General features: G+C 33.1%; 1 protein-coding gene across 4 annotated transcripts in view; it reads left to right on the forward strand.

The window, feature by feature from the left end:
• LOC126734915 (uncharacterized) overlaps window positions 1–25,919 on the forward strand; it is a 401,529-nt gene that overhangs the window by 351,336 nt on the left and 24,274 nt on the right. For all 4 annotated transcript variants that reach the window (XM_050438755.1, XM_050438754.1, XM_050438753.1 and 1 more), the window contains 2 exons: window positions 10,105–10,209; window positions 18,763–19,029. In XM_050438755.1, the coding sequence (XP_050294712.1) occupies window positions 10,105–10,209; window positions 18,763–19,029 (372 nt within the window). The remainder of the gene's footprint in view (window positions 1–10,104; window positions 10,210–18,762; window positions 19,030–25,919) is intronic.

Consider the following 25,919-nt stretch of genomic DNA (forward strand, 5'->3'; position numbering starts at 1 on the left):
CCGCCTTCGTTCCCAGAGGCCCTCGTGATACTACAAAACAGCAAGCCTTCTCTCCCTTATCGTTTAGGCCGATCTTTCATCGAGCCTCACCACCAACCTGAGGTTTTGAGCCTGTTGCGCTCCCACACCCTCCATTGAAAGCATGCAAGCTCAGGGTTTTGAAGCTCCAAAAACCTCAGGGTGTCTTGATCAGTGTTATGCCTAAAGCCTGGGAGCTAAAGAATCGCCCGATAATTACGTGGCCTTATTTCTCTTTGGTGAAAGTCCCAGGTGTTCGTTCAGAGAAAGGAGTGGGATCCAAGGCCGCCACAAGAGCCGAGCTCAGGAAACCCATGGCTTCCTTGGCAGCCCTAGCCTTCCTCCTCCTTCCCTTCTATGCACTGTTTAGGTTTTTACGTTTTAGCTAGGCGCTGTCGAGAGCTCCAACCAGATTTTCCATAATGGAGGATAAGTATACCGGGTTTCTTGCTAAGGCAGAGCTTCCGGGTGCAAGGATATTTGTGAGCCCTCTAGAGAAAGGGCCTGCAAAAAGATCAGAGCTCTTAGTAAAGGCGGATTGAGAGGGGAAAAAAGGTCCATGTTATTCCCACGAGCATATGGGAAATAGTAGTTTACCTAAGCAGAGCGGTATACGTGGGTAAGGCTGTATATTCTGGAAGATATTCAGCCGTAGTCCGATATTCTGGAGGGAAAGTTAGCGACCGTGTGTTATGCGCCATGGCAATCCATCCCTCGATACGTTGTCTGCATCTCTTGGATTGAACTGAAGGAGAGAAGAGGAAAGGCGGACAAACAGAGGCACTAAGAAAGTAGTACAGCAAGCCGAAGGCGACAGTCAGAGAACAAAAACAAGGAAAGCAGAAACACCCCTAAGAATAGCAGTAGAAAGGTGTAATTTTTGTCCGACAATCACAAGCGTTTTTATCGAGGTCCAGATCCATAGGATTTAGTTTTAACAGGGTTACCACGTGTAGGATGTAGGCATGGCCTACATACTCTCGATCATTGTCGAGAGTATTCTGTAGTCTTGATAGTTCTGACTCTGGAGGTGCAAAGCTAATAAGGTCTCCATGCAGGTTTATCAAATTACCCCAGAGGTGTGCTGCGGTGCATTCAATCTTACGTTTATTAGAGCCCAGACCACCCTCTACAACCATAGTCTATAGTTCTCTTATAGTAAGTCAGCTAGATTGTGTGTACATATATGGTAATCTAAGTTTTTCAAATCTTTTCTGTATAACTTAGGATACATGGCTCTAGAATCTTAGATCTGAATCGATAAAACTACCCAAATTCTTGCAATTTTCTGTTCAGCATAACGGTATGCTATTTAGAGGTAATGAAAACCCCTGATCATTACACTTACTACGGTTTATTTTCTATTAATAAGATAATTTTGAAAGAATAATAGAGAAGCATCCCCAAGACCATACTATTTTAACTTAATTATCAACAGTTGATGTGCAATAGTATCGAACTCCTTACTAAAATCTCGAAGAATAAGGCAAGTGGATCCCAAGCCTTAAAAATGTCATCAGCGAAAGTGAGATTATAGTTATGCTATGAGTCCCTAATATTATTTCTTTCAAGAAAAGAGTTATTCCGCTACCTTGCTAAGAATGTTAGAGAGTACTGGTAGGATAGAAAATCGTTTGGTACTGGACACTCTTGGGATCGGAACCACATAATCACCTTTTAAGCCCTCAGGAAATGTACCTGTAGTAAGAAATAATTAGTTAGAAAGAAAGCATTTGTTCGTACAGCCTTGTTCCTTACATTCATCATAAGTTGAAAGTTTTCTGTGAGCCAAGGAACTGAACGCTTTGTTATTTTAACGCTTTGATATGGAACATGTATATCAAATAGTTAAATTACTACCCAGTTTATCTAATTATTACTCAATTTATCTGAAAAGTAATCCATTTCGAATACTTTCGTTTCATCAACAAAGGAATCATCACTACATACCAATACATCCATTAAAGTATTAGAACGGTCGTTAATACGAGTTGGACCTTTAACCTATTGAGCTAAGTAGTATTTCTTTGAAATATTTATAAAGGAATTTGAAGTAGAAATGAACGAACCTAACAAGTTGATATTTAGGTCATCTCCAAAATAAACCAAATCAAATTAGGGTAAAATCTCCACCTATATATCCTTCAACACCTTCGTACTACGGACCACGTTAGTACCAGGTGGTCGATCCAACAACCCAAGAGACAACTTCTTGACACCTTGCTGATTCTAATATACTTTTTGAATTAGTATAACCCCTTATTAAATCCTTAATATTATAAAAGTAAACCGATATGCTATCAAATTACATCTACAATAAAAAAAGACTTCATATAGGTATAAATAAAAAGAACTACCGTTATATCTTTAAAGCGCCATTCTTGTTTGACATCTATAAAAATAAATTCATACAATAAATTAGATTCAGTCTTTTCATGCGCTTAATTCTGTAGAATAAACGTAAAGCGGCCGAGATTGTAGCATTGAGATCAGGAGGGTCGCCTTGAAGCGGACTGCTTTAAAATCAAATAGAGCCTGAACGAACCTTAAAAAGATAAACTGTTAGCACGAGCTGAGGAGCCGAAATTAAATTTACACGGGCAGGGGATTAGACGGAAGTCTCAATAAACAAACTGCAACTTGACTTTGCTTTACGGAAAACCAGTCGAGCGAGAAATGTCAACAAAGCATGTAAATTGGTGTCAAGCATGTTTTTGAGTTTTTTTTTTTATATACACAATAAGACACAAATTTTAAGTAATTGTATATCCTTATTTTCCTTAAAAGATCTCAATAAGAGTATCTTGATCAGATTTAGAAAAAAATCCATTGCGCATACATAAACTTTTCCTTGACTCTGAACTTACTCGGTCCGATCTAATAAATTATGTCCTTAGGTGGATCTCCTTTCCTTAGGATTGATTCATTCCTTGCTTAACTACGGTATTTTCGCTTGGGGTAACTTTGCTAGAGCTAATGAAGTTATAATTCATCAGAAGAATGTTATTCGCACAATGCTCTTTAAACCTAGAATGTCGTGTTGCAAGAGATTGCTTTCTGAGCTGAATATAATATTGACATTTCCTTTTTATTTTAAATAGTGTAAATTTTACTAAGTCTGATTTTCACCTTCTATATCATTATAGTTTAAGAAATAATTTTAATATTAATATTCCACCCCATAGATTAAGCTGTGGGGCAAATAGTCATCTAGTACTGTCCATTAAACACTACGATAAATACCCGACAAGAGTCCCCGAAAGTTTGAAAACTTGAATGAATTTAAATTAGAAGTAAAAAGTTGCTTTTTACTCAATTCGAGAAAATTTGAACATTGATTTGTAATGAGATATGAAATTGTTGGTAGGCTAATAAGATTATATGTGTTAGTTCCTTTATATTTTTAATTTTGTTTGTTATATTTAGAAGTTTCATTTCTTGTGTTTTATTTAAGTTATTTGTAATTTTATATATATATATGGAAAATAAATATATTTATGTATATTATATTGTGAATAGTGAAAAGCGGGGATAACGCATGTAAAGTTTGACACTTAAAGCTATTAGTTGGGCATCTAGGGCCGTATTTTCGAAACCATGCGAGAATCTTCAAATGCGAACAAAGTCGAGCGGCAAAATTCGCACACGAATTAAAAAGTGCATTTTTGAACAGCATTCGAAATTTCATTCGCCTACGAGCATGAAATGTAGTGGCAACCTAGCAAAGTCGGGTGCTATTGGCCCGTTTGGCGTGAGGCCATGCCAAACGGGATGAAGACGATGAAATTTTTTTTAACCTAACCTAAAATTTAAGTTTAAAAACATCAGGGAATTTTGAGGTTTTTTTCATGGCGTTTCTTGGGTTTTTCGAATTGACTTTTTTTTAAGATGGATTCAAAAAATAAAAAATATTGCGGTTTTGTGTCGAGTGAGCAAAAAAAAGAACTAATTTCATTTATGGAAGAGCACCCGGAATTAAAGTCAGGCAAATTCACCCAAGATTTGCTAAAATTGCACAAGCCTTGTGGATAAAAGTAGCGGACAGATTACACAGTCTCTGGAGCACATAAAGAGCACATCAATTCCATTGTAATAGGCTTGCTTAATCTGTATAATTTATCAAGTTGAGTATCTGAATACATTTTAAATGGGTCAAGAAGAGTATTGCCATGCATTGCCATAGTTTCTTCCAATGCGTCGACGATGTTTCTTTGCACAAGGTTGTTTAATCTTGCCATTTGACTATTGTTATATTTTTTTTCAATAAACACCAAAAAAACACGAAAATACTTAACCAACTCACACAAATTAAAAAAAAAACAAAGCTAGTTTAAAATCAAAATAAGACAAGTGGCAGAATCAAATTGAAAATCGCACACGAACTTTGAAATTCGAATGGTATATACCCGAAAAATATATGTCGAATGGTTTTAAAAATACGGCCCCTGATATATATTTCGACTCGTAAACGGTAAAGACTAATTACGGAAAAAAAAAAACTAAAATAGATTTACCCGCTCAGAACAAAAAAGCTCCATTTATTTTTGAAAAAAACAGAAAAAAAGATTCGATTTACGGTAGGTAATAAAGAATGCAAAGATCAAATATGCCAGGATTACATATTATTGTGAGCATTATTTTGCTTTCCTTCCTAGGTTAGTAACCTACTATTCGTTTTTGGATTCGAATAAAATAGTTATGATCGTAATTGTGATTTTCAAAATATATTGACCCTTAAATACTCAAGTAATAGAATTTTTCTATTCTTTAGCCAGAAAACCTTGTTTTTTTTTATTTATGTTAGGCCCCCATTATAGTCGTCTCACTTCATTTTAAAGTTCCGTGAATGATTAATAATCAAATCTATTTAGATTATAGAACATATTAGTTGGTTGGATATAATTTAGCATTATCTCTCTTAGAGTAACTTTCAATAATATATTATATTTATTTTTGGTAAATATTTTAAGTGTTTATACCTGCTATTATAGCAGATATATGTATGATTCGATTTTATAAAATTTATTGATTCTTTATTAGAAAAATATTTTTGCTTGCTTTTTTTGGAACTATTAGAAATAAAATTTTAAAAAAAACTTAATAGAAAAGAAAAAGTGAAAGTTAATATAGTGTATGACCAGTGACTACCCCTGTTATTAATAACAGCTCAACATCTGTATGGCATGCTCCTAATTAAATTGTGAATATCGTTTTTCTTAAACGAACCCACTGCACTATATCTCTGGAGATGTATGGAGGATAAGCGAATACTCTGGACAGTATTCTGCCGAGTATATAAGGAGCCGCGTCGCCACTGGGAGACTAGCTGACAGTTGACTTCAGTCCAGTTTGGAATATTGGTGCGATATCTAAATAAGAAATAAATAGTAGTAAATAAATACGGTGTAAATAAATATTTCTAGTAGTCGTAAGTGATCGTGTTTAGTAGAGTAAGTGTGTAAATAAATCAGTTGACTATTTTTGTGCATCGGTTATTTTAATTCACACCTTAACAAATGCTACAAAAGGATTTATATCGGAGGATTGCGCAAGCCATGGCAATAGCTAAATATTCTTGCTTCAAGCAATTTCTAGCGGTTCTTGCAAAATGCGGACGTGCATCATTTCGACGACAAGCACAACATTTTCACCCATTTTTTCTATCGCGTGGATGACCAGTGGTTTCCACAATTTGGTGCCGATATTCGTCTACTATTAAAAAATTAGGAACTAGATTAGTCCGAAAATATATGGAACTCCCAGCTTAAAACATCAAAGTTCCGCCTTGATTCTTGTCAATTTTTTAGAATGGTTTGAAAGCGAGATGTATTACTAGGTGTTCATCACACCCTTAGCCTTTTGGAATCAGAAAGTTAACCAAGCCTTGATTCACCGTAAAAAAAACGCATGCCCATTCACGGTCTTGCCAATTGTAAGATTCTTCGACCCATGCTAATCTACTTGCGTGATTTCCACGGGATTATTACGGGAGTTCTAGCGGGACATCTGTTTTCATGTAACCTATTTTTTATTATTTAAGCAGTGACCCTAACGCCATGAACGTTTGAAGTTCACTTCTTAGCTGGTTGGCAGTAATTTTGGGCTTTTGTTGAAGGTGAATAAACCTATCATGTATAGATTCTGATGTCTTGTTGAACCTATACAGTGCTTTCATTTCAAAACGATCCACCCTTAATAACTTTCTTAAAAAAGAAGTAGATCAACATGGTGCTATATTATTGAATGAAAATAATATACATTTTCAGCAAGATGGAGCTCCCGCGCACTACACTTTGGTAGTTCGAGAGTGGCGTGGTGCAATCGAATGGCCTGCGCGGTCTCCGGACCTAACCCCACTAGATTTTTTTCTTTGGGGCTACTTAAAAAGCAAAATTTATAAAACCCCACCTGAGAGTATTGAGAATTTAAAAAATATAATATTTCAAGAATGCAGAGAAATTAGCGGGCAGACCCTTGCCAATGTTCGTAAGGAGTTTGAAAATAGGCTTTTTTATTGTCTTGCTAATAAAGGCGCGCATTTTGAACATTTAATAAAATAAATTTTTTAAACTAATTAAATTTGTTTTTCCACCCTACCGATTTACACTTTAATTGCTTCTTGGTCAATCAATTTTATTTTTTTTTACAACCATTGATAGCATAATGAATGCCCTTTAAAATAATGTATCACACCATGGGGTAGCCATTTGACATACCAAAGTTTGGCGTAAATAAAATATTCATTATTTCTAGACATTTTCGCTAACTATTTGCTTACACATTTACCGATTTCATTTTTTTTGTACCGTTGAATAGAGAATTTTAGGCTGCTTACTATGATGTATCACACGATGGGGGTTCCCATTTGACATATTAAAGTGAGGTTAGCTGGAGGTAAGGAGGTGATTGACAGAACTTCAGTAAATGCATAATTAAACGTCCCCCTATATATCTAATTTGACGTGTTTTTTTTTTTTTTTTTTTTTTTTTTTTTTAAGAAAGTTATTAAGTGTGGATCGTTTTGAAATGAAAGCATATAAGCTGTATATCTTTTTCTCACTGCACCAGTCTCTCAAATCTCTACCACAATCTTCCCATAGAGCTCTTGTTGGAATTTACAGCTTCTGCGACGTCGCGAATGTTCATACCATAAGCTCGTAAGTATGTTTCACGATCAAAATGCGGCTTTTGCGTAGTGCAGCAAAAATTGTACTGAATGCATCTTTCAGTTTACCATTTAAACTAGTTATTTAATATCAACAAAAGTAACTTGATGAATGCGATAAGGTATGGACAAAAGAAAATCCAGCAAAAACTAAAGACAATTTATCTTAAAACAAAATTTTTTTGTCTAAGAATAAAATGACTTTTTTCCTTGTGCCTTAGACTTTTTTGATATACAGGTTGGGGAATCTATCACACATAAAGAGATGCTTAAAGGCAGTATGGCAATGCGCACGCACGCATTTTATGAGCTCTGCTACTCGCCTGCGATGTCGTTATTTTTCAGTACGTCGTTAATAAGCGTCTGACTTTGATGAGGGTTACTGTAGATTACTTTAATAAAATATCGCAAAATATTATGCAAAAGTTTAGAAATTTCTTAAATATTTTTCTGATGCAAGCATTACATACATCAGTCTACAACCCACATAGAATAGTTATCTCAAAAATTTTTTTATGCTGTGTATTGCTTAATGAAAATTGATGCATTATTCCAATTAAAATAAAATATAAACTCTGATAAAAGTACATTAAAAAAGTTAAACACTATACAAAAATAAAAACAAAACTCTTAAAAATGAGACTAACAGACCTTATTCTTTGACTACAGACTCAAACAGACCTCCTTCTTTGACTAAACGCCAACTTAATCTATCATAAAAACCATTTCGTACTTAAAAATACATGAATTTGTGAAATGGAATTGTTACATTCGATTTTTTTCGCAACTCCTTTAAATTTGTAGTAGAAACGTATCATCCATTTTTTCTCTAAGAGACCAAACGAAAACAAAACAAAGGTAAAAACACAAAGTCACGATCTCATCAAATCCATATAATTTTTTAAAAGCTACACGTGTTTCGCTCCTATCGAGCATCATCAGGCCTAGACCTACACAGATCACATTACAACTAACAACGTCGTTGTTTACAACTAACAACTTTGTTTTGTTTAAATTTGTAGGCTTACTAAATTCGTATTTGTAAATGGTCTCCTTAAGATAACCCCAAAAATCAAAGTCATTTGGGGACCAATTTGGAAATCTAGGAGGCCATTTAATATTGCCAGTCCCCTTAGAAAAAAAAATTCTTTGAACATCGCCGTATTATGAGTAGGACAGCTATCTCGTTGAAATAAGAACGATTCCAGGTCTAAAGTTGAACAGCAGGAAGAACTTAATTTTGCACGAACTTAAGGTATTTTTAGGCGTTTGGAGTAGCATTAATAAAAAATTGCCCTATAATATTATCCCCCAAAATAGCATAACGTTTAATTCTTGAGGAAACTGAGTACCGAATTTAAAATTTTTATGCTTATTTTTCACTGAGAATAATATCGAACATTGGAAGTATTGTGTTTCCCATGTAAAGAAAAATAGTTTTGTCTGAAAATAGAATATTTCATACAAAAATTGTCATTTTAATTTAATTTTTTCATCATGGTTTCACAAAATTTTATCCTTCGCCACTAGTCTTCGGGAAATATTTTTTGAGTTTTGGAATATTTGAAACATTTATTTCCATATTTTTTTCCAAATAATGTTCATGGAGTTTTATGGTTCATACCCAGTTCCTCACCAAACTTCTTGATCTATTTTCAAATGTAACAGAAAACAAATCCCTATATTCTTCTGCCGAATTGCCTCCACAGAATCAATTAATAGTTTGAACTCTCTCGAAAGGATAATAAACAGCCATAATAAGTTCAGAAAAAAATATTAGCGCTTTAAAATTCAACAGTGCAGCGTCCCTTTGTAACAATTTGTAATCTTCAATTCGCCGACCTGTATATATTTTTAAACATTAACAAATTAATATATTTACATTTAGTTGTATTACCACTTTCAATAGACGCCCCATAGAGAACATAGTCATGATCCATTCTTCATATACCGTCAAAATTATAAATAAGTATAAGTATATATGTATAAGCTCATACACTTTATATTTTAGAAGTGAGGTTAACTTTTAAGTACGGGTTTTTTTCCAGGAATTTTTGTGTTTGTGGTTGTCTCTTTTATATTGTTTTTGGTAAGGTTTTTTTTTTTAATTTGTTTAATGCACTATTATGGTATTCATATCTAAACAATAAAAGGTTTTCTGAAACATTCATAGGTTAAAGGAAATTAAAACAATAATCTAAATAATTGTCCAAATTTTGATAAAATAACTGTTTGACCATAGCCAAATTTAAGAGCTTTTAAAACATTAAAATTGACGAATTAATGTAAACCGTATATACCAGTTTGGTGGACCCATAACCGGGTCTCACCAAAACAGAAGAACTTTTTTGCTGGCCTTGTTTATATTTAGTTTAGTTTATACTAAGTAACAAACGTGGTCTAAATTAGGAAACTGCGATTTAAAAAATATACCTTGTTCTACTCAAGGCGTTGTAATTGTAAAGAGCTGATTGATTTTCTTGTTCAATATCTGGGCAGTGACTTTAAAAACTCATCGCATCTGAGTAAAAAAGTTTAAAAAAGGTTCTAAATTAGAAATAAAAACTGAATTTAACCACATAAATAAGTAATCTTACATGAAACGATCAAGCAAAAGTAATAAGTTGTAATATGTTAAGTTTGACATTACACTTAAAAGATTAAATAAACAAGATGTTACATTTCATAATTACTCTTTTACATTTTCATCTTACTATTCTGATCTAATATTCTTATGTGTTCTATAAAAATATTGACTAAATATAAATGTTAATAAAGAAACCAAATTTCACAGTACTAAATTATGCTTGAGTATAATTTTAATATTCGGTCTATTTACTGAGTTACTGCAAACTCGTAAAAACTTAACCAAACATAATAATTAATACAGAAATTATTAACTACTGATTATGTTGTTGCAGGAAAGCAATTTGGAAAATCTATTCGTCTCGCCCGCGGGCAGAGAAATGCTGAAGTATACGAAGCCGGGTGCAAAATTGAAGCAGAAAATTAATCCAAACTTGGAGGTAAGTCTAGCAGAAATTTGACCGCTTTATAATTTAATAGAAGTATAACTATTTGCATTATAATTTTCGGTTTAAAACTGCTTAACCACAGATGCAAATTTAATTACTATTTGGGTTAAACTAAGTTGTTGCCGTTTGGAATACGAGAATAATCTTTTAATTTTTGAGTCGCCATTGTGTAACTTATGTATTGCTTTAATTATTTGTCATTGCTTTAAATTTCTTTTATTTTAGTAATATTAATTGTGTACGTACTGTACGTACATCTTAAAATTCAATATGGCGTATATAAGAAAATAACCAATTATAAATAGAGTAGTAAGCAATTTCTTATAATTTTTTTCAAATTTATGAAAGTCTTTAATGAGAGCGATTTTTCTTTATTTGCACTGATGCTCTATGATATACATACAGTGTGGTTACTTTAACTGAAATAAATTCAGTTAAAACTAATCAAATTTTATCTCGCAAAATTCCTGAGACCCGTCGATTTTTGTTTATTTTTTTTCACATTTCAAGATAGTTTTTGTATTTTTTCACCCCCCTGTAGGTGAAAAAATACAAATTAACCCAAACTTTTTTTTTCAAATGGAAAGCCACTTTTTTTAAACTCTCATTGAAAAGAGCCCTTTTTCCTGATTAAATTTCCCTATTTACTTTTGTGATTATCTAAAGGAGAAATACGAAAAAAAATAAAAACCATTAAATTATTAAAAGTCTCGAAATATTTTGTGTTGGTAAATTTTTGGCGTGTTTGTTTATTTTATTGGTATCGAGACATTTCCTGACATTGTTGTCGTGTCACGTTAATGTGAATTTCAACCAGTTGTTAAATAAGTTAACTTATATTGAAAAAATGCCTTATTTATCCGAATCCCACAAGATTGAAATCTTAATGATGATTGGTTATGGGGACAGAAGTCGTACTCAGCTAGAGGTTGTCCACTTATTCAGGCAGAAATATCCAGATTTGCCACCTATTAACCAAGGTACGGTTAGTAAAATCGAAAGCAGATTTCGAGAAGTTGGGCACGTGAGGGATGTTTCAAGACAAAGGTCTTCTAAAATCGATGAAAACACCCAATTAAATGTATTGTTAGCGATGGAAGAAAATCCGGTAACTGCAGCCAGAAGAGGAGCTCGCGAAAACTCTATTCATCATAAATCTGTGCTAAAAATTTTAAAAAGTGCAAACAAACGACCTTATAAAATGCAACTCGTTCAAGAGTTATTGGAAGACGATCCAGATCGCAGAGTTCAGTTCTGTGAATTAATGATGAACGCCATTGACGAAAATCGCATATCTTCGGAGTGGATCCTTTTTTCTGATGAGGCTACATTCACCCTAAATGGCCATGTGAATAAGCAGAACTGTCGCTACTGGTCTGACGAGAACCCACACTGGGTAAGGGAAACTAATACACAATATCCCCAGAAAACTAATGTTTGGGCTGGCATAATTGGCAGGCAAGTTATAGGGCCCATATTCTTCAATGATACTTAAACTGGGGAAAGATATCTAGAATTTCTTGAACATGAACTAGTTCCAGTCTTACGTGCCTTATATCCGAGTCAGTTCGATCCAGGTTTGTATGATGAAAGAATCTGGATGCAACAAGATGGTGCTTCCCCACATTATGCCCGTAATGTACGCTAGTATTTAGATGACAATTTTCCAAAGAGATGGATTGGTAGAAGGGGTGCAATCCAGTGGCCGGCCCGTTCTCCCGATCTCACCCCACTTGATTTTTTTCTGTGGGTACATTTGAAAAGTCAAATTTATATGAGCAAACCAGGAAACCTAGACGAACTCAAAGAACGTATTATCCGACAAATATCTCCAGAAGTGTTAGAAAATGTCAGAAACGAATTTTATTATCGTCTTGGGCTTTGCCAACAAGTAAATGGTGCTCATTTTGAGCATCTTATACATTAAACGCAACTTTTAATAATTTAATGGTTTTTATTTTTTTTTTCGTATTTCTCCTTTAAATAATCACAAAAGTAAATAGGGCAATTTAATCAATAAAAAGGGCTCTTTTCAATGAGAGTTTAAAAAAAGTGGCTTTCCATTTGAAAAAAAAAAGTTGGGGTTAATTTGGACCCCCCCTGTAAGTGAAAAAATACAAAAACTTTCTTGAAATGTGAAAAAAAAAATAAACAAAAATTGACGAGTCTCAGGAATTTTGCGAGATAAATTCTGATTAGTTTTAACTGAATTTATTCTAGTTAAAGTCACCACACTGTATATGTGCAGTGCATTTACGATGAAAGGAACAAATTCATTTAACATTCAGGTATTTTTTCTTCTTTTGTTTTTTGTACACACACACATCGATTAGTATATACCTGCGCGTTTTTTAAAATAAAATTTTTTTATACATAGTGTCTCAAGTAGAAACTATGGCATCAATATTAATTTTTTTAAATAGATCACCCTATACACTATGACGTCTTACAATTCTATGATATACACTAAATACTTTTTGTATAGTAAGCCATATGCCTAGATTCAATGGTTTGGCAAATATGAAGTAATAGAGCAACGAAACATATGAAATTAAAACATACAAATTTATTCTAGATTTATTGCAAATAATGTTTAACTAGTTGTTCATTTGATTAATTGTGTCCTTTGCAATGAAAATTTTGGTTACAGGGCGTCTCAAGTAGAAACTATGACTTATCATTTTCGAACAGTTTCAAATCTTAGAACCTACTGGATAAGGTTTTGTCATGCGTTTGTGAGTATAATAATTAAATATAATAATAAGAGGCTGACATACACTCCTCACTTTATCATAGCCGTTCGACAATTTCTTGATGCAACTTTTCCTAACAGCTTGGACGATGAATTGGACGAAGAGGACCGATTGAGTGGCCACCAAGGTCACCGGATATAACCCCATTACATTTTTTCTTATGGACATTGAAGTAAATGGCCAACAAGTTGAACATCAGTGGCAATAAATATTGTATATATTTTTTTTATTGTGGTATATTTCATTAGTCTATTACGTCAAATTTGACAAACTGCTAACTATGTGGTATGCTATACAAAAAGTATTCAGAATATGTCGTTGAATAATTGTAAAATGTCATATACAGGTGGTTCCATTTAAAAAAAATGGTGTTGACGCCATAGTTTCTACTTAGGGTATCCTGTATAGAAAATTTTTATTGCTAAAAACGCGCAAGTGACAGTGCTAATCGACGTGTCCGGAAAATAAAAGACGAAAAAAATACTTGAATTTTAAATGAATTTGTTCCTTTCATGAGGAGTGCACTGTATATTATTAACTTTATTATATAAATCTCCATCAAAAGTTCTAAATTCATCCTGGGGATGTATGTATGTTATGTAGAACATCCGAGAATATTGAATATGCAGATATTTATAATAATAAAAATTCATATTTTTTTATCTACTACATTAAAAATAATTATTTTTAAATTAAAATAGAACATATCAACATTCTAAGTCAGTAGCATTTATTTTACTTTCGCTGGCGTTTGAGTTATATTTATAATTTTTAATATTATTACAACATTTACAACCACCTCACCATATTAGGAATTGCATAAAAAAATTCATATTTTAAATTTTTAAAATTACTTATGATTTTTGCGGAAATATGTGAGCAAAAACTTAACAATTTGACAACGCTGTTGATAAAGTGTAAGACACATCTCTTTGTACAACGATGTCACATTTAGAAAAGTATTCATGAATATTTTACGTTAAAATAAATAATCTCTATGTATGTAGCATAATATATTTAACTAATCTTTAAATTAGATTCATCATATTTGCTGCAATTTTAGCATGTTAATATTTTTTTAATAAGTAAATTAAGTAAACTTTTAGGAATAATTGATAAATCGGCCAACAATGCTTGTAATTTATGAGCCACGTCTACAGACTAAACGTTGTCATTTGTATCCATATACCAAGTGTCCAAGTTTATATAAACGCTATCAGTATAGCTATCTCTAAATGCGTCCAGAGAGGTTTACTAACTTACTAAGAACAACCCTTTTTCTGCAAAGATTTATATCCTCTTAGACAGCCATCTGCTCTAAGAGCGCTTGCATTCTGCAAAATTAACTGCTGGCTAGTACGAGATTGTCGACTTGCAGCAGAACAACTAGCAAACAGGAATAGACTCACCCTAATGTGGGTACCGGAATATGAAAATGTGGGAAGCAACGAAGTTGCCTTCTTGCCAGAGATGAAGCGCTGACTGCGAGTGTGAGCCTGAACCATTCTGTGGCATCAGTAGTGGATATTTAATAGAAGAACTGGAAGTCTGGGAAAAAGGCAGAAGGAGACATATGACGATAAATATGTCTCCTATAGACAAATAAACTAATAAAATAAATATACTATAAATAAACTAATATTTTATCAAAATAAAGTAGAAACACCAGAGCACCTATTCTGCCAGTGACTCAGATACCCTGAAAATATGTTTATTGAATGATCTTGAGAAAACTCAATTTCCGGAATATTCTATCATTTGAAAGGGCGATATAATTTTCCGGGTTACACAGAAGAAAGGCATAAGGTAAGGTGGGGCAACTGTGAACGAAAAATTTTATAGTTAAGTTTTATTTTACTAAGAAAATTGCCTCATTTAAATTAAGATGATTATTCACTTTTGTCGTATAATTGTTATTATTAACCAATGAATTGATACTATTTAGATAACAAAAATACAATATCTACCAAATTTGTATGTACATATTTTTTACAAGTAGGTACATGTTACGCACTTGCCCCACTGATCTGGGGCAAGAGCAGAATGTGCCTTTAATTTTGCTAATAATATTAAGTGAAGAATCCTATCATCAGAAATCCTACACATATGTAATTTTTTTTCCATACGCAATAAAATACATACAAAACAATTTCAAATATTTTTAGTGAAAAATTATTTATTTAATGTAAAAAACATGAGTAAAATTAATGAATCGTGTTATTGTTTAACAAAAATAATGAAATAATCAAAAAAAAAAAAATACTTCTATGCTTCAAATACTTCAGGAGTTGTCTCAAAAAATACTTTTCGTAATTGGCCGTTATTGTTATTTTTGGAACAGGTAGTTTTTTTTCCGATGTCCGACAGTAGTATGGTGCAGACATCGTTGGGCTTCAAAATAAAATTACACTTATTTGTAAGTCTTTTTAAGCCTGTTACTTCTGCCTCGTCATCGTTAATCAGTTGTTTTACCAGACAAACATATTTGAAAATTTTTTTTCCATGAAAATTTACTAACACAAAATCCCCAATTTGTATTTTGATACATGCAAGTTCGTCAGGAGGTTCGTTTTTATCAAACTCATCCAAATCACTATTGCTTAGCTCGTCAAATTCAACAATTCTATTTTTGCATGTAAGTTCGTCAGTAGATTCGCTTTTATCAAACTCATCCAAATCACTTTTGCTTAGCTCATCAAATTCAACAATTCTATTTTCGCTTGAATCACTGTGCCAAGAAATATTGTCATCTTCAGAACTACTTTCAGTTTTTCTTTTATTATTTTTTTTATGTTTTTTAGTTTTATTTTCTGGTTTGCTTTTTTTTTGGTGTTTTTGAACTTAAAATGTTGTCAACATCGGCTCTTGTTATTACCTCTGCCCCTAAGCATACACGTTTTCTTTTCTTAAGTTATGTTCACGTTTGGTTGACCTCAATAACAACTCTTCAAATGAAACATCCGGGATCTTGTGTGTTTCTTGAAAGTTGGCTGTTCTTCATCGGTGATTGAATTTTCATGATTTTTTGCTGATATGCTAGGCATAGTTAAGTCAGGATCATCAAATCTAACCACGTTACGGGTTTTTTGCCAACGCTGGAAAACTATTGGATCAGATGAATCTTGCTGAATAACATTACTATTTACCGGAACTATTCCCGCTTTAGTAAAATCACTCACTAATATTTCGAGCCTGGTTTCTTCCCATATTTCCCCTATCATCTTCGAAAACATACTTTTCGTTACAGCAGCCCCCACATTTTTTCTCTGCCATTCAACAAGTTTAGTATCCCAACGGGTCTTAAGTGATTTAAATACACACAAATCTAACGGCTGGAGTAGGTGACTGGTGTGAGATGCAAGTTTAAGTATCGTAATATGGTTTTCAATAGCTATATTTATGACATCTGGTCCAACATGACTAGCGTGTCCATCATAAATTACTAATACTGGTCGTTCTGGACCAATAACCTTTAGAAAACTGATTTTCAAATAGTTTTTAAATACAGTTGTCTCCATCCACCCTTTAGGAGTAGCAGTGTAAGTAGTATCTAAAAATTCCGTACCCGTGGAGCAGTCCACTGCTCCCAAACATGTTTACATTTAAAGATAATAAGTGCAGGCGCTTTTTCACCACTTGCGCTGCAGCACATTAGAACAGTTGTATTTTGTTTTCCAGGCCCACTAATGGTTCTTGTCGATGGAGCTCCCCTCTGTCCGACAATTTTTGTTTTTGAAGGATCTGTACAAAAACTGCTTTCATTCAATTCATTTCAAGTTCCAAATCTGTGATGGGCGCTCTTGCAAACCAAGTTCATTTATTGTTTTTTCAAATAAATCAAAATAGTCGTAGATTAGGAATAGCTCAAGATTTTTTTTCTGGCAAATTCAACACTCTGGGTTTTTTTAATAGAGAGGTTATGCCTACGCTTGAAATTAAGAAACCAGTCTTCTCCTGGTTTACCATCTTTAAACTGTGTTTTAATGTTATTTTCTTTGACGAAATCTGCTACAAGCTGCAACACTTCTTTCCTAGATAGGCCGAAACCCCATTTTTCCATGGTGCGAAGACCATTTGCAAGTTTTTCTTCTTCATGTTGAGGAATGTCTTGAGTTCTTCCATAGCAGGAACTTTTTTGTCCTCTTCTGCCTTTAAGATGATCATGAAGAGTACTTCTTGGAATTTTGTACACTTTGGTAGCTCGGTATAAAGTTATTTGGCCTGATTTTATTGCCGACAATGCAATTTTTAAACTCTCTTTCGTATATCCTTACTTTTACGTTACTTTTCCGAATGTAATTTCTCACCATGGTGGAACTAAAATTAAAAAGAAAGGTATGTGAAACTTGGGGCAAGTGCACGTTTTTATCCACACTAGCCCCGATTTTAAAAATGCTTGGGGCAAGAGCGGTATATCAAAAAAAAACTGTCAAAAAAGTAATTATTTAAAAAAATATTATGTTGAATATAAACTATTGTACCTAACATACTTACTTACCAGAAATAATATAATAATATTAACGGATTCGGTAAATATAAATGGATTAATTTTCGCCCGTGACCTTGCTCGAGAAGTTGCAAAAGTGAGTGAGAAGTTGCATGTGACACTCGCACACCTATAATATCAGTGAAACAGAATAAATCAGCTCGCTGTTGTTTAAGATTGTCGTCACAAGTATTAAAGATATCAAATAATAGATGGCAGCACATCTTTCAAAAGTAATAGGTTTTCAGGGTCAACTTCTGCACTTGCCCCGGTAACGCACTTGCCCCACCTTACCTTACTCACAAGTCGAGGCTAGTCGACTTGTAAAAGAGCAAGCACCAAGCTGTTGCCACTCCTCTAAAGTAAACGGTGCGATATGTTCCTATGTACCAAATATTTTAATATAGATATAAAAATCGTAATAAGGGAAAGAATTATATGGTAGTGTGTCATTTCTGCCAATATTTTTGAATGGTTCAAAATTCTTTCAACGTTTTCCCTGACAAAAAAGTATAAAGAAAAATTAAGAATTTGGGTAGCAATACTTGAAATCTACGAACCACGCCTACACACTAATCCATGGTCCAATGTTCTATGAAATTTTTTTCTCATTCAAGAAACAAATATTAAGAAATATTGAAAAGCTGAGAATAATGCTTGTGATTTACAAGCTACACCCCCAACGTTGCCAAATATTTTGATACATCAAGTGCCCTAATTATTTATAAAAAGTGTGATAATGAAAATAATTTTATTGTAGTACGTAGTCTTTGGTTATTCTCGGCATATTTTTAAGTTGTTCAAAGTTGTATCAATGTCTTATCTTGTAAAAAAGACGGTAAATGTAATAAGCAAAATTGAGACTTTGGGCAACATTACATATAATTTACAACCTCTAGATGTTGTTTTATGTTGAACATAATATAGTAATACGCAGCCTCTCTCAATTCAAGATATATGTCGTGCTTTATGGCTTTAAATTTCCATAAATAAGTTCATCCAAAAGTGGCGAGGAAAAGAATAAATATAGTACTACCGTAAAGAATTGGAAATTTCGTTAGGATCAGTATTATTAATGAAGTTCTTTGATATGTAGATAAACTTCAGTTTTTCACTTTTATAGCAGATTAAGTCTCTGATATAAGAGGAGAGACAAGACAATAATACAAATTTTAAAAAGATAAGAATGTCTGTCCTACATCTAACACCTAAATGCAATTAAAACATATTTTTCTATATTATATATCTCACAACAACAAAATTTCTCCTAAGCAGACAAAACCTTTTTTTTTTCCTTTTTTTTAGTTTCTAACCACCATTCACAACCCAGCCAAAGTAAGCCAGAGACAATCAAGAGAGCTTCAGTGTACCAACAAACCACCAACAATAGCAACAAAGTGCGAAATTGCAGGAGAATGTTCGACTTCCAACGTTGTGGTACCATCAACGTCAACGTCAACTGTAAACGATGTTACTAATACAAAAAGCAGCTTGGATCTGTATGAAGAGGCTGCGGCTATTTTAGGACTAAGTTGCTCGCAAACTGATGACTGCAGGTGTATAGAATGTCAGGTAAGGACTTGAGTTATCTTAAATTAATTTTATAGTTATATTTTTAAAGAATGAACCAACACTACTACAAGAACAGCGGAATACCGATCAGTTTCCTTAACCTCCACTACACTTAACTGCACTTTTCCCCATCACATTGACTATGAGATAGATATCTGATACGGTCATTGCCTTTGGAAGATAGTTATGCCAGAATATTAATTCAATTTTTTCACTCAGAAAAAAAGATATTGGTGCGGAACAGAATTATGTGGAACAGAAAGGGTCAATTGATTAAAATTGATCACTTTATCATTAAAGTTATTACAATATATATCATAGTATTACGATATATTATCAAGTCAAAAGGTTATGTATGATAAATGTTTGATTTGTTTTTTTTGAAAAGTCGTTTAATAATTTCGAATGTGACCACAGGTTCAATTTGATTAAAAGAATAATTTTCGACTAAATCATGCAAAATACATTTACAGCATAGTTGACACATACCTTACATGAGCGTTTCGCGTAGTAAGGGGCCTTCAGCATTTTACTAATAATGTTTACTTTCCACAACCAAATTTACTATTTTGCAATTCAGATATTGCAAAAATGCGTACGTTACATTCGAAGGAAAAGCCAGCAAGAGAGTTCTCAAATAATAGGCAAACTGGTTCCACTCTCAATCTCCATTCTCCACCAGGGCTGAAGGCAAGCGCAATATGCACTATAGACCTGTATGGTTTATAATTTGGAAAAACAGCCCGCGAATAGTCAATGCTGATACAGGTGGAAATAGTAACCATTCATAAACGGACTCGCCAGATGTAAATGACGTCTAAGGATTTCCCTTTTCCCAACATCTCTTCCTGCAGAGAATATTGGTTTTAGCCTAATGGATATTGTGGTTCTTTGATCAAGCATGCTCTGCTATTCATCACTTCCTTCGTTCTTACTTTCAAGGGACATTGTAGTCTCTTACTGTTCAGATTTGGTTTTTAATACTGCACCTCTGATTGTATTCCCCTATTTAAAACCAATCTTAATCCTGGTCTTATCCCGTACTCCTCTTATATCTTGATCTCCTCCAGATTGGCCTGGAGATAGTTCCAAAGTTCTGCTGCAAATCCTTACTTATGTTTGCTACTCATTGATACTAGTGGATGGTGTTTTGGTACAGCGTTTTTCTGATTCCCACTTTGATAGATTTGGGATAATTGTACTCATAATGGATACTGTCCAATGTATTCGTGATTATCAAGATTTTCTCAATTTGAATGAATGGGCAACAAGCAACAGAACTTTTCATAAAAATGAAAAAATCCGTTGTAAAAAACTAAATTCTTTAAGCCAAACAATCCTTCCACTTTTAAACTTTTTAATAAAATACAATGTTATTTTCTTTAATAGTTTTTCCGGCAGTCACACTTTTTCCCCAAGAAAATAACAGTTTCCAATAGAAAAAGTTTGACACAATTAAATCAATAAGTTTGAAAACGTCATCTTTAACTAAAAAAACTTCAAAAGGCAAACAATAATCGATAGCGTTTTATTTTTGTCCAACTTCAACCCAGATATACAGACATCGAGACGCTGCTGCCCCATAACGGGGATGACAGTGAAAAATAGGGATCCATTAATCCAGGACCGCTCTCTGGATACAGTCAGTCGAACCTACGCCGAGACCGAATTTATTTGAATTTGCATTTGATTAACGGACTGTATATCTTCCGAAACATTTGCATAGGGTCGCTAAAAATAGCCGTTTTTTTTTCTGTTTCCCAGTTTTCTTTGAATCGTCTTAACAGTGTAAGGATCTTGATTTGCATATTTTTTATGCCGTTAAAATGATAAAAAGCAATATTCTGTAAAATTCGTAATACTTTTTTTTGTTGCTCTTCTAAAATGAACCAAAATAATATGAAAACTACATACTCATAACGGTGTATTCCTTTGCAAAAATATTTGAAAAAATGTAACCTTATCTCAATAAAACGGTGCTTACATAAAGAATAATTTGCAGTTCCTGAAATAGCAAACCATGTGTGTTTTTCTAGATGTTTCTCACGGTTTGTCGAAATTCTATTACAAAAATTCAAACATGATGGTCTTACAGGAAATACTTTTAGATTAGTGCATAGCTTGAAAATCGTGTCTTGAAAACAAGACTTAGTATATTAAATCCAAAAATAAATCCTCATTGGGATTATATATTGAACTTTTAGTTTACTTTAATAATTACAAGTTGTGAATAAAATTTAAAAAAAAAATGAAAAGGGAATACAAAAACACGACTTACATTTATAAAATATTTATTTAACAAATAAAAACCCTATTTTCAGAAGATAAGTGGGTACCTAATCCTATTACAAATAAATACGCAGAAAAACTTAAATTATATTAACTTTATTCGTGTTCAAGTGAGTCGTAAAATAAATGATAGTCTTGCTCTATTGTTACCTTTAATTCTTGAAGGTGCTCAAACTTGGTCTTTTTTATTTTTAACTTATTTTGGTATAAACTTGGAATATCTTCCATGGGGATACATTGTACATTATTTTGATTTAATCTGACCGGTAATGTTTCAAAAGTATGAGTATGTTGCAGCTTAAATTCAATTGACCCTTCAGGGCTATATTTTAATGCTCTAATATCGCGAAATTCGGGATCCCCTTTTTATGACCAGGGCGGGGTTTGCTAATGAACTTTAGACCAGAGAAATCTTTAAAATAATCATGGTGCAAATATTGCACCTCGTAAGGTTTTGGTAATTTTCTCGCAGATTTTGCATAAAAAACATAGTCTTCAGGTACGTTTATAATCCTACCAGATAATTTTCTTTCAATAGATGAGTGCATAGAATCACACTCCATTTGTGTATGACCTTTCTCTAAATATATCTGAATGATGCAGACATCATTCTGAACTGCAAGATTTAAAAGTGCATTAGCCAAAATAACGTTGCGATTCTGTGCACCGCACCCATCACTATAAAGAATTATGTTTTTTTTATTATTTGCATCAAGAGAAGGACAAACCTTTGTATTTAAAAAATTGCAAATAATTGAAGCAAAACAATTTGCTTTGATCTCACCTTCCCCTTCATGCCATATAAAGCAAAATCCGTCCTTTGAATGCAAGTCAAAATAGTAAAGTTATGAACAATTAACTTTGTTCTATAATATAAAATAGAAACATTCGACTTGGGACTGAGTAGCACTGATTGCAGATCCATTGTAAAAACCCTATCACACGATTCTTTGTCCTTTTCTTTTTCAGCGCGAGCTTCTTCCTTTTTTGTAATATGCAGGTTATAGATTTCGTCAGAAGTGTTCTTTGTTTCATAACTTACACATACATCACACTGATCCTTCTTCGGAGAAAACAGGGATAATTTCATTTCCTCAAATATATATTTGAACAATGTCATACTGGCAGGCTGAATGTTCTTATCTTTACACCAAAAGTCCTTGTATGTATTATAAAGCTCCGATTTGTTTTTCCATTGAGGTTGCAAATAAAATTTGTCACTTGATTTGCGACAATAATGTGACTCTAATTTGGGTAGTGATTCTAAAAATTGTTTAATTGACAATTTCTTCTCAATACTTCTTCTGAGAAGTTCAGTAGGTTCTTCGGCATCTTTTTTTCGGTTTTGTATTATATGGCTGTCATTATTGTTCTTCTCTGGAGAGCATATCTTTCCGAACCCAAGAAGTAATAGTTCTTAGAGATATTCCTAAGGTATTACAGAACATGGTTTTACAAGCTCTAACCCTATCGTTACTTGGTTTTGTATTAAAAAAATAACTGCAGGATGTACTTCTTCGGCTTTCATTTTCATTTTTTCTGTGTCTTGCTCTTTTCGTCTCTGTTGCGGTCGTTCTTCCTAATACGTAAACTTGTTTTTCTCTCCACGAAAAATTCCAGAATTTTTTATATATGCCGTTTCGTTCCTCTTCTTTAATTTTATAGCATTCAAAACCATTTTTTCATCCTTTTGAGCAGGTACAACGATCTTTAATTTTTCTTCCACTTTTATTCACCACAAATTTATTGTCTTTTCGTCCCAAATACTTTTCTCCCTTTTCTCTTTTCTTCTTGTTGCTATTATACTCCCACTCGTTACTGTTGCTGAGTCTGTTTGGCCTACGTTTTCGTTTTTTATTTGTTACCTTGATGCTACTACCTTCACTTTCTGATGTGACTTCATTATTTTGGAAATTTTCTTCGGGCCCAATTTCAGATTCAACCAATTCCTGATCTGAACTTTCAATATCAATATTTTCTTGTCCTTGATCCGATTGTAAACTTAAAATATTACTATGATTATTGTTATTACCACTTGAAGCTTCATTTCCAAAATGTTCCGCTCCTTGTTTTTGGATTAACGTTACGTTATTTAAGCAATCTATGTCTATTAGTGCATTCAAATCTTCGGTGGTATTAAGATTTATAAGTTTCGTAACAAAATCTTCATTAGATAGGTTGGGATCAATATTCTCATCATTTATGGCTACTTTAGCTTGAAAGCACTCGTTTTCTAAATTCTTTATGGCAAGGGATAGTTCGGCATTATCGTGGTTTTTAGCATTATCAAACTCGACATTTTCAGGTTCATCACTTACGCTACTAGAATTTTTGGCTTGATTTTCGTTAAGAACTCTGCTTAAAATTTTAAAGCTTCTTGAAGTTCGATTAATTCTAAAAAAGATAAAGAAACTTATGAAATTCTAGATTTTAAAGCACAAAAAAAACTATACTATCTGTTATAATCAGTCTTTAGTTAATACAGAGGAGTTGTGTACTAATTATAAACACAGTCCCAGTATCGCTGATAAAACAGTTAAATGATTTTGTGTTGAATTACTGTTCTAAAATAGTTAAACCATAATTTTACAACCAAATATCCTTTATTGTAATTTTAACCCAATTTTTAACAGTACCTACTAAATCACAATTTTAATTTTTATAGACAAGCTTAAAATCTTATTAATCATTAATAATATTAAGCACAAAGCTTAAAAAGCAAATTAAATTATTAAGGTACATGAATAGCAATAATTACAATGACAATGATTTAAGTTTTGATATTAGTTCAATTTTTGGGTAAATTTAATCTAATAGTTTAGGACTTTTACGATAAGAGCTATAATAATTTATTATATGAAATATGCGTAACTCCAATTTAATTTAATATGAAAAATGTCTAACTCCTCGCAAAAGTATACAGCATAAAACTAATAAGTTAACATAAGATAAAACTGAATTTAAATATTATTTTACATTTCTGTACTTACCTAAATTCTGTAGGAAAACAGTTTATTAATTATTTCTTAAAATGATTAAGTTATTTAAAAACAAACTGCGGAAACAACAAACACTGCAATCCACACGTCGATATAGCACGAAACGCACGGACTTACGCAAAATTCAAACTAAAATAAAAACCGCTCGACTTAGGCACATTTCATTTGCTGCTGTGGCGGCTCCATCTATGAACGAAAACTCAATCTAATTACACCAAATTGTAGTTAATAAAATAATTCATTAGATGACGCCCAAATCTCAATTTCTGGAAAGTGTGGACTTACTTACGCAATTTTCATATGACGGTGACGTAATGGGTTTTTTCACAGCCCACAATGTCAATTACTGAAATGTCATTCGACATTATCGATCTTTTAAGTAATAAGTATGATTTGTTATTGTTTCTGTTTTCATCCTATATCCATAAGGGATGCCGATAAGGGAAAAGTTTTCTTATAGATTTTTGAAGTAATTTTAGGTATCAATAAGACGGCGAATTTTATGATGGATCCTCCTAATTTTATCTTATATTTTTCCTAGTGTGTATATATATATATAATACTATATAATAATACTATATATATATTTATTCCCTTCTGTGGAATCACTGGGAATTTCCCAATTTCGGGGCGTAAATAAGCGTGGATAAACTATATGACCTTATAAACTTAATGATCGTTTTAAACCTAAAAAAAGTAGTTAACAAATTATAGTTCACTCAAAGATATACCGTTGATCTTTTGACCGCAATAAAACCCTAATTATCTGTTGTAACCAGGTAATTTAAGTAAGTTATTTTTTTGTGGACTTTTATGGATTAACATTTTCTAATAAAATACTATTCTTTATTTAATTAGTAAGTTTCATTTAGAATCACTTTCAAGCCGACCCTATTCCCTTTATCACTTCTTAAAAACGTTGGTCCTTGCACAATGGGGCTTAATGGTCTAATATGAGAATATGAGAATTCGTTGATTTTCAAATCTGCTACAAAAACATCCCCACAACAAAGATAAATACATCTTTATTTCAATGTACTAAAAAGAGACGAAAGTAATAGCAAGACCATACAACCTCTTTCTATATTTCTATTCCGAAGGTTGCCGATGATAACCCAAACTCTACCTGATCGAAGCCAGTTGAGATTGAATAGGGTTTAGACTTTTTTTCTATAGTAGAGAGAAATTTTCTTTCTATCGAGTTAGAGAGTTCGCTCGCAGGTGCAATGGAACCACTACCCATTTTACTACCTTAAAAGGCAAAGCCAAACAGTACAGTATGGCTACAGTGTTAATATAATATTAACTGATCCTTGAAAGATTTTGCACATATGGTAGATAGTACTCCTTCAGAATAGCTCATATAGAGATATCAAGAATCGCAGCGTACCGACATCGATCAAGGGAAGGCCTTTTACTGGAAAGACTCACAACGGACTTTCAGGCGAAACTGTTTACCATTCAAGAGGTATCGGCCGTGCACCAGTCGGTCCGGAACCTTATGTTGGACAGAGCAAAAGGTAAAAGGCACATTTCACGTATCTTAGTCAATTGGGCATGGGAAGAAACTAGGAAGGCTGAACCCTGTTCATGGTCTAGTTG

Source organism: Anthonomus grandis, chromosome 4, assembly GCF_022605725.1.
Source record: "Anthonomus grandis grandis chromosome 4, icAntGran1.3, whole genome shotgun sequence".
Classification (NCBI taxonomy): domain Eukaryota; kingdom Metazoa; phylum Arthropoda; class Insecta; order Coleoptera; family Curculionidae; genus Anthonomus; species Anthonomus grandis.